The sequence below is a fragment of the Kryptolebias marmoratus genome, linkage group LG8 (genome assembly GCF_001649575.2).
Source record: "Kryptolebias marmoratus isolate JLee-2015 linkage group LG8, ASM164957v2, whole genome shotgun sequence".
NCBI lineage: Eukaryota > Metazoa > Chordata > Actinopteri > Cyprinodontiformes > Rivulidae > Kryptolebias > Kryptolebias marmoratus.
In genome coordinates this window covers 13834756-13849546 of record NC_051437.1, presented here as the reverse complement: position 1 = coordinate 13849546, position 14791 = coordinate 13834756, and the positions used below count along the sequence as shown (strand labels likewise).

Genomic DNA, 14791 nt, shown 5'->3' with positions numbered 1-14791 from the left:
ATCTCCACTGGCAATAATGAGGATGATGAAGGAATTCTAATTTTCCTAATGAGAAAACGGGACAACATCAAGAACTGATCAATGCTCTTTAAAGGGTATAGGCTTACTAATAGTCGCCAAGAGAAAGTTAAGTAAGGCTGTCCCGTCCTGATGACCTGCCATTGACCGTTATCATAAACGGAACCAATTACGCTGATTTTCATTAGCAGCTGGATTCTGCCTGAGGATAGGATCTGGATCTTTTTATAAGCTGAACTGCCAAAAAGTCAGCATTTTTTTGATCTTCGTGAACCATTCTTCTACTTCTAAATTCCCCAAATTAAAGTTTGAAGTCTGCATTTTTAGCTTTTTTTGTCATGTGGTTCAACATATTATATATTTAATTAACAGCTAATAAAAAAAAGACATTATTTCTAAACAACACAAGCTCTAACATGAAACTCAGGAGAAATCACTTTATTTATAAACACCAATTGGCCAGGGAATTTAAAGCACATGTTTATTATTAAGTAGGTCAAAACAGCTACATTTAGGTTGGTAACATGTCTAAAAACATCTTTTTCCTGTTATTGTTCAGCTGTTCATGGCAAATTTATGTCTAATCTTTTCAGCATTTATCTCAAAATTTAAGCTCTGGGTTGCTTTTCTTGTAAAGATGAGGCAACAAATTAACTAACTAATCTAATCTAAATAAATATTTACATGCAGCAGGAATTACCAATGCAGCAACATTTTTTTTGAAATGCTAACATTCATGCTTTCTGACACTTAGTCAAACCGTCTGTGAAACTATTTGGAATGGGAAAGTTCCATAGCATGGCGTCTAATGGATCAAAACCTCTCGCCGAAGGTCACTTTTATCCGCGTCATCCCTCATTTAGGCACGGTGGCAGCAGTGAACCCGACTGCCAGCCGCCCCTCTGCTGCAGGAAAGCCGGGCCGGCTCCAGGAGCAGAAGGCACGGGGGTCTGATGACCCTCTCTGGGGTCTTGCGGTTGACAGGCGACTCGGACTGCAGGCTGACACTGTTATGCTTTAACAACAGATGAAGCTGGGGGCTGATAGCAGAGCGCAGGCCCCTCTGCGCCGAGGGCTGACCCATCTCATTATATGTGACAGAGCTGAAACAGACCGAGAGATGCCAAGAGATGAAACACTGCTCTTTAATTTCAAGCCTCTCCTGTTTCACAACTGAAGCCCTCTTCTTCTGTCGATTTTTTTTATTTTTTTTTCTCTTTTGTCTCATCTCAGTGGAGCAAAAGAGGAATTGCAGTTTTAGTAACCTTTTCATGCTTAAATCAAGTGCTTGTTAGGGGTAAAGATTTCATCTTTTTTTCACATGACAGATATATCTGTATTGAGCTGAAAGGTAAAATGCATTCATATCTTCAAATGTGGGCTTTGTGTGCTTGATGTCACACATTTCCCCCCATCTATTTAAATATGTCAGTATTTACGTACAAAACTACACATCATGGCTCTTATTCTTACTTTTAAACATGAAGGATGTTTTTATTTTTGGCAACGGCCAATGGAGAATTTAATCATGCTCATGAGATGCTTTTTCTTCTTCTACAAGGAGGCTTTTTGTTCCAGTTGACGTCTTCATTTTGCCGCGTTCTGGCACAGCTTATAAAGTCAGATTAGTGATATCTCCCAGTTTGTCCTGTGGCTGAGATGTAGTTAAAGCTGACTGGAGCATAAGCCTCTACTGGGAATATCTCTCTCGCATTTAATCCAAAAGCCTCTGTGTAAAGTTGTATTTCTGTTGATTTGAAAGAAGTCAACAACTCATCATCATAATCTGACCACTTTGTGTGTGGTTGTATTAATAGACAAAACCCACAAATGGCTGTATATGTTTACATACCATTGTGTGAATGTGTGCACATGTGTGTTTTTCTTCAGCATCTTATTATAGTTTGTGGAGAGGCTGTCAAATGGTAGTACCGCAACATTATTCAGGGAGTCCAAAATGTCTTGAAACGTTCACGGGGGTTCTCCATTTCCTCACATAAGTCACATGGACTCGTGTTCGTGCCACAAGAGTTTTGAACTTGTTTGTAGAATTTGCACAACAAATTCTATCTTCAGTCACAGCGTCATCGTGAAGCATTTACACCCCTTTTTAAAAATGTATTTTCCATAATCCTACAGCTGTTTTTTTTTCAATGTGTATGGTAGATTTTGTAAATTTTGCACAATTTGAATTCAAATGAAAAATTGCAAGTGGTCTGCACTTGTGTCGTGTTTTTAAGATGTCCAGGTTCTGCAAATTTTCTTCACACAGTGCTTTCTATTATATATCATAACACACTGTATGCAATACTTTTCTATCCTCACTCATACACCAATAGGCAGGCAGCAAGTAGCTCACTGTTTGGTCCAAGGACACTGCAGGTGCTGGGGATCGAACCCCCAACCCTCTGATTAGAAGACAGCCAGCCTCTTCTGGGCCAAGCCAACCAATTCACAATGGTGGCAGCCTGTTGGGGTACGGTAGAGATGAGTCTGGAGTGGTGTTTGTTTTCTCTTCTTGTATTTTCCATGATTGTCTGTTTACGATTCTCCATCTTTGTGTCACCTCATGTATGGGAGCTTTGCTGTAGCCTGAATTGGTTCATGACAGATTGGTGCACAAAGTCTTGCTGTGGAACTTCTCAGCACATGAAAGGCTGTTCGCGCTAGTGTTTCAGCTTGACATTTTGTGTATGTGTGTGGGTGGGTGTGTGTGTGTGCGTGTGTGTGTGCTGCATAAATTGTTGGCTCCTTTTATCCCAGCAGCTGTAAGTGAGTTTATTTTGTTTTGGTGCGCACGCTCACATGAATGTTGTGTATATATGGTGGTATGAGGGGTTGGGATGGGGTCCCTGTGTATGAATGACCTCCAACCTCTTGCCCTCACTGTGCTCGTGTACGCACATTGACACCCTCTCACTTACTGCTCTGTATGTGTCCACCCGACTGGACGACCCGGCCTGTGTGCGTCTATCAAGCAGGCACTCTGACACATGTATCGTATGTGGACAGGAAACACTGTTTCTGTCCTTCACCATGGAGACAAGGCGTGTCCTCATTCCTCTTTCATGTCCTAAGCTGTCTGTGAGGGACACGGTTGTCTCAGAACAGATGTCCAGTTCTCCAGACAAGTGGGTTGTACAACCTTTTAATCTCAGAGGTCTCTATGGAGCAGAAGATTTTGAAAATATGACAGGAAAAAAAAATACTGCTGGTAGCTGTCGGGGGACGTATGCTGGTTGCTTTTATCCTTGACATCTTTGATGTACGCTTTATGGAGACAAAAATACCAGCTCTGGTTTTGGACTTCCTTTAGCTGATGAAATGAAATAGTATCATTACATCTTTTGGTATTAGATTTAGTGTTGATTTCTTTAAATGCATATGAATACTTGATCAGTTTATTCTACCATATGATGCATATACTGTACATTTTCTTATATCAGTAAAAATCCCACTCTAGTTCTATCCACTTTGTTTATTAGGAAAAAATTGCTTTTTTTGCACATGTAATTGATGTATCATTAACATATAATTTCAAAAGCTTCTGTGGATGCTTAGTGCTGACTTTGCTAAAATTTGTTGAAGCTAAATGCAAAAACAAACTGAATAGAAACTAAAAGCTTTAAACTTTAAATCAGCAAAACCACAGCTAAAATTTAAATAAGCAAAACATCAACTAAAAGCTAAACAAGGCATAAGAAGACAAAATTAGAGCAAGTATGTTGAAGTAGATTTTGGAGAACTATGTTTAGAAGGATTTCAAGACATCAATATATTACTATGGGGAAAACTTTGTGAATAAAATGAAATATTTTGTAAAGCATAAAAGTAAAAACTACTAAAAGTCATATTACACTGTTCCCAATTGAGCTGAACATATCTGGATAGTTAAAAAAGCACGAAGTCTGCAGAAGAGCAGAATTCATTTGACTGCAATAAATAAATAAATAAATAAAATAGAACATTCTGACATCTTTTCTATGTAGGATCATGAAGGTTATGTGTTCATTTCTTCCCACATAATGCAATACATAATCTTAAAAAGTGACTTTCACTTCAAGTGTTAGTTCAGATCTTTTAAAATGGGGTTCTGTGAACAATTAATATCTTAACTGGTGGGCATAGCTCTTTAAACAACCTCTCTTTGGAGTTTATTCAGACCAAATTGACGAGTTAAAGTCTGAGTGAGGCCAACATGAAGGTGGATTGCTGCCGTTTTAAAGCAATTCCAATCTCAAAGATCTCATGCAAACATCTAGGCCACATTCGGACTAGCCGTTAGCTCATCAGTCCAGTTAGAATTAAACTCTAGTTCTATGAACCAAGGTTGTTCAAAGAGCTATGTATAACAGGTAAGACATTAATTGTTAATAACTTTTCCACGGAACTTCACGACTTTAATATTTAGCTAAGGGTGACTTTAAACCTTTTAGTTCGTCAACAGTATTTTATTCCTGTAGGGTGTCTGTCATTTAGTTTCCCATTCATGCCTAATTCAGTGCACTGAAGATGACTACAGGCAGTGAGTCATAACTCCAGCTCCCGTGTGATGTATTCAGACAGACAGAACAAGACCAAGTCCATGTATTCAGTGACAGAGGAGCAGGACCGTGGATGAGCTCTTGGACCCTGTTCTCTCAGTCTGTCTGATATTTGGCAACCCAGTGCTGCAGTCTGCTTTTTCGCTAATTTTGTGTTTCGAGTTAGCAGGTCTAATTTAGAACAGAGGGGGCTCTGTTCATCCTTGGAAGGCTGCTGCTTGGGATTCTGGAAATGAGGAGTTCAGAGGCTCACCGCCCTCACAGAGACACAAAGCACATGCCTTGTTATCAACCCACAGAGAGGAACATAATGATCCCTCCGACCATTAACTCTTAATGCAATAAAGTGCTAACATTTTAGCCGTGCCTTTCAGAGCCCAAACATAACTGAGTTAGCCCATGGGCTGCGCAAATGTGCTCTGTGATAACACGTGTTCGGGATGCATCGATCAAGCTTAGAATCATGATCGCTTGGGCTTACAGCAGTCGCTAACAGCAAGAAGGTAATGTTCCAGTTTGTGCCTATCTTCAGTCTGCTGGGCTTTGTTTGATATTTATGGAAACTGAATGGAGATGTGCCTCAAACTTTTCTGAGACGATCAGATGAGCATCACTTTCACCAAAGCAGAGCGGGGTTTCTTCGCTGCAATTTACCCGAGCCAAATGACACCAGAGATGTGCGCTTTAAAGCTACCCTTTGACGGGCTGACATGTCTCTCCATATCACGGCCACAGTGGGAATATAAAACTCATAGAAAGCGTCAAGCTTGGTGACATCTTAAGAAATATTCTGTACATAAAATAAATAAATCTACCAAGAAGTAGTGGTCGTGCACACTAAGTAAAAAACAATAAACCTGCCTGCACAGGTCTCTTAGGAGTTGCGTCTCGTATATGAAATAACGGCTATTAATAAATATGATTCCTTCACACGGCTTACCAGACAGAGACAGCATGCAGGTTTATAAAAATCACATTCATCGGGCTGTGGCTGCAGGACTGCAGCAGTAGGCTGGTTTACGGCTGAACTGTAGGCTGGTTGGAACGCGCTCAGCAGACAAACAAGTGGCCTCAGTTTTACTGAGAGAAAGCATTTGTTTGTTGACAAAAGAGGATTGTCTTTGTGAGCTCCTGACGCAAATGTTTGACAAGCTAAAGGCCTGATATTCATTGAAGGAATGCATATCACCTGCCACCTTTCATGCCAGAGATGCAAACTAAAATCGTCTTGCGCTGAGAAGGGGTGGGGTTATCGCTGTTTTGGTCAAACCTTGTAAATGACCTTACACACATTTTTAGCCCTCAGACTACCGTATATGTTTAGGATGACTATCAGCTACTAACACAGCAAATTTTAGCTCAATATCTGTAGAACTGACTATGAGACATTTTGCTAATAGACAGACAGGACTGGTTCCATAATAATGCACAGCCACAAGTGCACCAAAATGTAGCTCAATATCTGTGAAATTGACTTAGTTAGAGCCATTTATGTTGAATACCTGAGGTGGCCATGTTGAATTGGGTTGACATCAATAAATAATCAGTTGTAGATGCTCATCCAATGATTACTTTCTGGAAGTTTCAATAAAACCCGTCCAGTGGTTCAAGAGATATTTTGCTAACAGGGAAACGGAGTTGACACCAGCAGTTATTGTATGTTTTATGTGAAACTGAAAGCAGAGGTAGTTCTTTTACTCTCTTCGTCATGTTGTCAATCAGTTACACTGAAACAATTGTAGCAACCAGAGCTGATTGATACTGGAAAAAACTGCATTTGTCACATTTTTGTTAAATGTTGTGATGGAGTCATCAGCTGTGATAAATCTACATTTTCCTCGCTTTGCTTTTTCCTTTTCTGTAGCACCAAACTCACTCTGTGTGCTTCAATATCTGGGCTTTTTACCAGATTAACTAAATATGAGCCCTTTGGGCATGTGATTGGCCAAATTTTTTTGTGCAGCAGGCGAAGCGTAAACACATGGCACTTGGAATATAATAATCTGTGATTTATTGCAGTTCAAATAGCCTGATGTACAGTGGCATACACTGATGTCGCGATGACAATAAATTTCTGTGCAGCCCTATTAGCAATGGTAGCAAAGTCACCCCAAGGATGGCAATAAACTGTGTGGTGTGGTGTTAAACAAATATCTGCTAACATAAATCTTTTTTGTGGAAGAGGGCTTTGATGTGGAAGATATTCAAAAGCAATATTCTTGAAAAGGGTGAATATGAGGAGAAAAATGTAACAGAGTGCACGTAGGAAAAAATCACGTACCTTCGTAACATGTTTACATGGTGTCGGAGTGCTGCTGGTCCTGAATAGGGACATAAAAAATGCAAAGAATCATTTATTGGAGTCGAATCAAATAAAAATTTCAGTGTTTTGCTTTCAAGGAGTTTGATTTCTCCAAGATCTTTTAAAGTGGTCTTGAGCAAAGTGTCTCCCGGCTTTCTGAAGGTCGTTTTAAAACGTTTTTCTTTGGCTGCTTCTCCGTTCATTTTCACTCCAGTTTCAGACCCTTCCCGAAGAAATGTTTTTGTTCTTATTGTTTGTTGGTTTGTGAAACTGCTCAACTCTGAGCTACAACTTGTGCAGGCATGAAGGCCTACAGGCTTAAAGCGTACAAGGCCTCCTAAACAACCAGCGGTTGTGTCGACACATGGCAGACAACTTTGCAATAAACCCTTTTTTTATATCGGATCTTTGGGCTTTTTGTTCCCAGCAGCACGTCACAAAGACACAGTTTGTTCCCATTTCTTCAGCTAAATTTAAAAAAACCAAAAAAAACAAAGATCGCACAGTTTGACTCACAAAAGAGTATTTTAGCACCAACAAGAAGACTCCCAAAAACTATTAGCTGAAAACTTGTCATATAGTGAATGTTTAACCAAAGAATGATGCAGCTTTCAGATCCTGTCCAGGTCTGTGCTGGACAAAAGCTGACTTTTGTACATGAGATTTTAAGCTCGACACGTCTTCTTTTGCCCTCCACTCGTCCACTTCCCTCATTATTTTAGCAGCCAAAGTCCAACGAAAAACTTCAGAGAGCATAGAAAGCTACTGATTGGGACGACAACAAGAGAGTCAGACTATATAAAGACACTAGGGCTGCTTTAAAACTGTTACACAGTAGAAAAGAAGCCCTTGAACATTGATTTGTTTTTGTGCTTTCTTTGTATTTGGTGCACGTCCGGAGTATGTAGGGCCTGTTATTTACTCTGTCAGCTGTCCTCCACCCATCCTACTTTTACTTTCCACGCTCATGCTGACTAACGTAAGCAAATAAAAAAATCAAGTGGAGCATGAGGGATTCTGTGAACTAATTATACACATCACGCTGCGGCTGTGAGCAGCCAGGTGACTCCCGCATTAATCATTGCACTAAGTGTCACATGGCTGACGTGCACGACGCTGCTTCCACTCCGTCACTCTGTGATCAGTACAGATGCTTCTCATTTGCTGCCTGTGTATAAACTCTGCTCTGTGAGAGAGTCTCTCTCTCTCTCTCTCTGTGTGTGTGTGTTTTTGAGTAGATAAAACAATGCCTCGGATGAGAACGCCCAACCCTTTTCAATTTCAGGACAACTGTTACAAATTGAATTTGATTAACGTCGCATGCGGCCTGTGCCACGCTCGTCTTAGACGGACGGCAGGGTTTTTCTTTTTACTATTGAGTATAAGAATGCCTCCCACCCCTCGCTGCAAGGGAACCGGCTTGTCAGGTAATGAAGACGCAGATAGCATGTTAGTCATCCACAGCCACCCACGGTCTGTTAGGATCCCAAAGCTCTGATGAGATGCAGCGCTGCTGACTCTGCTGGTGCCTCTGGTCAATACCCTTCACACACAGCACTGTTCATTATGACTTTGCCGCGAATATCACCATTAATATTGCATCGACTTCAGCTAATGAAGAAATTCCACCCAGAGATGCTTCAACCTCCAGCGCTGTAGCCTGAGAGCCTTTGTAAATGTGTTTGATTTCTAGCTTTGGCTCGCCCTCCATGAATCATCGCCCGACAGTGCCGTCAGATGCAGCACAGGCCTGCCGTTTCTAAAGATTGAACCGTGAGCACAGCCTGTTGTGTTAACACGACCGGACCGTGAGCACAGACTCGTCGCTGTGCAAGAATTTCAATTTTCCCTGCGTCGTTGAGGTGCACACCGGGCGCGCTGAAAACACACACACGTGTGCATATTAAACACAAAACCGTTCATTCCAGTGTCTGCATTTTTTTTTTCTTTCTCTCTCTTTCAGATCAGCACTGAAGGACCCCGGAGAGCCAGAGAACAAGTCCTGGCCTTGGCTCACCCAGCGTGACCGGCGAATGAGCCTTGTTCATGCGTCTCCCTGCGTGCCACTCCCACACCACCATGAACTGTGAGCAGGACTTTGGAGACGGGGGCTTGGGAGTGACCCTCACGCTACGACTGCTCATGCACGGAAAGGTTGTTTGCTGCGGGGCATTTCTAAAGTGCACGACTTTTAACTTTGTCTGTTAACTGACGTAAACCTAACTATCTTTATCTTTTTTGTGTTCAGGAAGTTGGCAGCATCATAGGAAAGGTGAGAATCATTATACTGCGTTCACATGAGACACTTCATGTATAAAGTTATTCACCATTAAAAGAAAATAATTCCTTTTGTTTTTCAGATAATGAAGCTAATTTTAAAAATCCTACTCCTGAGGTGCCAGTTCATTAGCATCAAAACCCAACTAAAAGTGTTCACCCAATATTATTAAGTTTCTGTCATGATTATTTTAATTTGCAACTCCACCCACAGTTTTGTAAAAACTTGCACACAGACACACAAAAAAAAAGAATTTAGATGTGCAACTCATTTGGGAATAGTGTTATATAACTTTTGGTAGCCGTACAAGTATGACAAAGATGAAAACAGGCAAAAAATGCCCCAAAAAAGAGGGGATTCAAAGTTTAAATGAATCTCAAAAATTTGGATTTTACATGATGAAACTGGTATTTTGACAAGCTTTATTTCTATTTTTTTTAGAGAACTGCAGATCAGGTTTTATGGTCTTTGGAGACCTTGTCACAAAATATTTAACTTGAAATTTAAACAGTTTTTAGATGGTTTAAACTGTCCAAAACATTTGCAAACAGACTCTTCTTATTGCCACAGTCTATACACTTTGTATACAATTTATTTATCAAAACGCAGACAACCTTGTCTTCTTTTACTCACTGTCACAGCTGTAGGACTTACAGGAGGTTGTGGTTACTTAAAGGACATATGGTTTTCTCTCAAATACTCCCAGAATGCAGAGTGCACACCCAAACTCTTATAGACGTCCATTGTATTAGAGCTCCGGTTTTTTTTGTTGTTGTTGTTTTTCAGAACTGGATGTGAAGAGTTGTTTCAATTTGTCCCATTGCCTCCATAAAACACTGTAGACTGTGTGGCAATCAGAAGCTTCTGTCACTTGCACTTTTTCAATATATTTTCCAACTTTTGCTCAGTGTTTGTCCGAGGCTTACTTCCTACTCTGTGTTTCTGCCTGTGTCTTATAAGGGGGCTGTCAGGGAGTGAGAGACGCATGTGTGTGGTTACCAACGCGCCATTATTGAGCCACTGGCAGAAGCTTTAACATTTCTATTTACGTTGGTTCTCTTTCCACGTTTTACAGTTTACACATCAAAACGCAGACAGTTTGTCAGCTCAGAATCCCAAATTACTGTTGGGCTTTAAAGAAAAAAGCTGATCTGTGTTGGTGAATTTTGGGTAGTAGCTGCATGGCACCCTTCAAAATTTCCTTCTTGATTCTGTTTTGCGTTCATCAAGAGCGCCGCTCCCATAAACCGAAACAGTCCCCATCTAAGAGATAATCGCCTTAAACCAGCCCTCTACAGACCTCTGCACCACCGCCCCCACCCTACCTGCCATAAAGCACTTCGGCAATCCATCAAACAAAACCATTAGTGCATTGACTGCAAGTCTCTTGTTGAAATCGAGCTCCAAAGACATATTACTGTTGGCCCCTTGTGGGCACTTTTAGTGTCTGCTAGGAAAGGTAGTCTGTTGCTTCAGAAGCCTCTGCCATCAAGCCTTAAAGAACCTCAGAGGGAGGAAGGAGGAAAATAATTGAATACAGATAATTGGAAGGAAAGATGTCACAGCGGATGTGCCGGGTACTGCAGAGAGCGATAAATCTCGGGAAACCGAAGGACGAGAGAAAAACGAGGGGAAGGAGCGAGAAGAGACCGGCACGTCATGCGCACCTCGGCAGAGAGGGGCATCGAATCTGCAGCACTCGGACTAATACCTCACGACGCCACCCTTCACATCTTCCGTCCAATCCCTGAGCTCTTCTCCCCGAGTCACAGTGTAACGCAGATGTTTCTATTTTCCGGGACTAGAGCAAAATAGCGGCTCTGAGATGAAGCTGTTGATCTTCCCCGTAAGAGAAGTGTCAGGTTGTACATGAGGGTGTGAGGAGCTGGGTGGACTTCAGACAAAATAAAGTGGGCTGGAGGGGAAGAAGCAATCACAGCGCCGGTGGAAGGGTGTGCTGCAGTGTGACAAAAATATTGTGGCTCACACGGATCCTACGGTGTGCAGCTTTTGTAGCAGACATGAACACTCGAATACTCCCCCTTTATATCTCTGAAATGTAATGCAGAGTTAGTGCAGAGGACATCACCGGGATGCATTGCAGAGTGAAACTCTAGATAAGAGATGGGGTTTTTTTTTACTTTTCTGCTGAATTTCAAGGTTTAGAATGGCAGCTTTGCTTAGAGGTCGAGGACACTGTGATGTTGGAACTGAAGCATGTTCGACTGTGTTTAAAGCTGCCCTTCATTTTGTCTTTTTCAGAAAGGAGAGACTGTGAAGCGAATACGAGAAGAGGTACAGTGTCCCCGAATTACAGCCAGAAAGCACGACTTTTCATCACTTGTGCAGCATGTGTTCACACCCTGCGTCACACATGTGGCTTTCTTTTATTTTTTATTACAATTAACAGAAATAAGCGCAGCACTTCTGTACTGAGGCTTTTTTTTTGTGTGTAATTCATTCAGTTCATCTTTAAAGAAAACATTGTTTTAACTCATGTGGTCCAGATGCCGCTCAGGCTTTCAGGCAGTTTGGTGTATTAATAAAACCAGAGAAAGAAAGGAAATCTGTGCTTTCTTTTGGAGAGCATTGCCCCCTTAAAAGCAGACCTAACAAATCCATTGTCCAAATTACCTTCTGGGTAATAAAAACACCTTTTCAATTCAAACCCCATCTCTCTCTCTCTCTCTCGCTCTGCTCTTCACCTCCTCGAGCAGCTCTCGCCAAATCCCCTTCCTCCCTTTTTTTTCTCTTCCCAATTAAAACAATTTCACCCCCCCCCCCCATGTTCACTCTTCATGAATCTCAAGAGTGCAGCCAAACTAATACTGCTTGGTTAACTCTCAGTATTAAAAAGTAATTAGTCCGACGCTGGTGGTGGCACATTTGATTCTTTCGCTGCTGATAAGGTTTTATGTTGCGCTTTACGAGGCAGAAGATAAACAGCGGAATGGGGCAGTTACAGGACAATGCAGCTGGATAGAGCAGTCACCCATCCAGCCATCCGTCCGACCAGCCGGGCAGTTTTGACCTTTGTTGCTTTTCTATCTATACTCCCCTCCAAAATAAAGTCACAGGAGGGAGAAAGCCTCACCGAGGCTGACAGGAGAAAATGTCCCTGCAGTCGGAGCACTGTCCTTGTGTGTCCCTTACACAAATATCTGTCTTAAGCAGACTAAGGAGCTGTTCAGACCTTGCACCTTATATTCGTTTTGGGTAATCCGGTTGCAAGTGGTTGACAGAGTTCATACCTTGGCGTTTAGATGTGTACCCCAACATTTTTTCCCAGTCAGGTGTCCATGCTCACTCTGTATGCAGATACGTGCAACCTAAGTAAAAAAAAAAAAAAAAACGTTACGCCGACAGCCATCAGCTGTTTTACACAACTGAAAAAACAAAACAATGTGAACAAAAAAAAAGCTGTGTCTTCAGAACATTCCCAATGATGGTTGTATGATTGAAAACTTTTGCCAGTATAAATTCAAATAAAGTAAACGGACAGCCTGAGAACTGGGCTTTTTTTTTTTTCCTGTCCCATCAAGTTTTTAAAAAGATGGATGCCTCTTTCAAGCCTAAACCAAGGTGTGTTCATTTCCATTCAGCATTTCCTACTCAGAGAAAAGTGCTCTAAATAATGTATTACAATGGTAAAAGAGAAAAGATCAAAGAGAGGGGGGAGATGCATGAGACTGAGAGCTGCGCAAAACATTAATATGCGAAACATAAATGAAGAATAAGAAAAAAGAAGAAATTTATGATTATTCCTGCAATTCTCACCTTTAAATGCTGACATGCAGAAATCCAGCAGAAGACACGAAAACTAAGTTTCACTTTAACCAAAAAGTAGGTTGAATTTACTTTGAAAACACAAATGTAGAAACTAGTAAACTAAACATGACTACTTAATTTGTGAATAGAGTTAATTTTTTCTGATTTACTGGAAACTAAAGTACAAAGTCGGAAACATTAGATTCAAATAAGACCAAGGGTTCAGCCTCAGCATCACTTGTCGAACTCTCACAACTGTTGTGTTCTCGTTAACACTTTCCCGACCTCTGCTCCGTTGCCCCCACAGAGCGGCGCGCGCGTCAACATCTCGGAGGGCTCGTGTCCGGAGAGAATCATCACCATCACGGGCTCCACGGACAGCGTCTTCAGAGCATTCACCATGATCACGTACAAACTGGAGGAGGTAACCCGAAACACACACAACACCCGTAAGAGTGCCTCGTTTGGACCAGGATTTCAGGAGTTATGGAGCTAAGACATTATGCCTGGGAGTTCAGGGGAAAAGTGCAAGAAGCCATTATTGCTAGATATTATCACTTGAGCTTTATCTGAGAATTACCACTAATGTGTTTTTATAGCTATCGATTACGCTTAAAACTAAAGTGATAGAAGGAGGGAAAGAAGGGCTGTTTCGTGGCACTTGTTAGGCTTGCAGATAAGATTTTTTTGCAGTATTTAAGAGGTGCTGCTGTTGCAGGAGAGTTTTGACCATTATGACTTTAGATCATGATTTTCCTCTGTGATCGCCCGCCGGTGAAAGTGAAAGTGGAGCGATAATGTCTTTACTCATGTCTGCGTGTTGGCAAAATATTTCACGAATCACTGGATGGATTGTAATGAAACTTTAAGAAAGGAACCGGCGGATGAACATCTACAACCGATTACCTTTTGGAGTCAGTTTGATTCAAAATGGCTGCCGCAGCCAACGGATCTTAGAAAACACCAAAACGACTATAACTCTGTCAGTTTTACAGATAATGGGCTAAACTTTGGTGTGGCGGTGCTTGAGCATTGTCCCTAAAAACGCACTTTGAGAGCAACGTATCGGGCGACATCTTTGCTTACAAGCTTGGCATTAACTGATGGGGTTAACCTTGTTTGTCTGTTAGCAAAATATCTCATGAACCACTGGACAGATTTTAGAGAATCTTACAGAAAGTAATAACTGGATGTACATCTAAAACCGATTAACTTTTAGAGTCAACCCGATTCAAGATGACCACCACAGCTAACTAACCTTAGCAAACACATAAATAGTCATATCGCAGTGATTTTTACAGATACTAAGGTAAAATTTGGTGTAGAAGTAGCTGAGACTTATTCACAACACATACTCCGATCACTAACAGACTGTGTGAGATATAGCAATATAACGTGAGATTGCGCATGATGTTTTTTTTCAAGGTTTGACCAAAATTGGTCTAACGCCATCATTTCCTAACGTAGGATGATCTTAGTCAAAAATGCTGGCATGAAAGGTAGTGGGTGATATGTATTTCATAAAGGAATGCTTGTCCTTTATTTGTAATAAAAGGTAAGACAATTTTAGTTTTTTCTTTCTTTCTTTTTTAAATGGGGATCAAATGTAACTAATTTGTACCTGCTAATCAGAGGTAATTATTCACCTCTCATGTAAGTTTCAGATGACAGTTTGCCCCTGCTGGCAATCCCCCCGGCGGTCGTCAGCCGCGGCAGTAATTAAGATCGCTGACTTCTCCCTCGGTTTGAGCATCGCAGCAGATTTCTCGACAAGGAAAACAGGTGCTCGGGTCGACAGCGTTCAATAAAAATACACAGGCTGCAGCAGCGCCGTGCAGTTTTCATTAAACATCCTTCACATTCACCTCCTATCAACCCTGA

General features: G+C 41.4%; 1 protein-coding gene across 1 annotated transcript in view; it reads left to right on the top strand.

The window, feature by feature from the left end:
- The window catches only part of LOC108232112 (poly(rC)-binding protein 4), a 39250-nt gene that overhangs the window by 4696 nt on the left and 19763 nt on the right, over positions 1–14791 (top strand). Inside the window, exons 2-5 of the mRNA XM_037977126.1 lie at positions 8828–9018; positions 9113–9136; positions 11405–11437; positions 13218–13334. Coding sequence (XP_037833054.1) covers positions 8911–9018; positions 9113–9136; positions 11405–11437; positions 13218–13334 — 282 coding nt within the window. The 5' untranslated portion in view covers positions 8828–8910. The remainder of the gene's footprint in view (positions 1–8827; positions 9019–9112; positions 9137–11404; positions 11438–13217; positions 13335–14791) is intronic.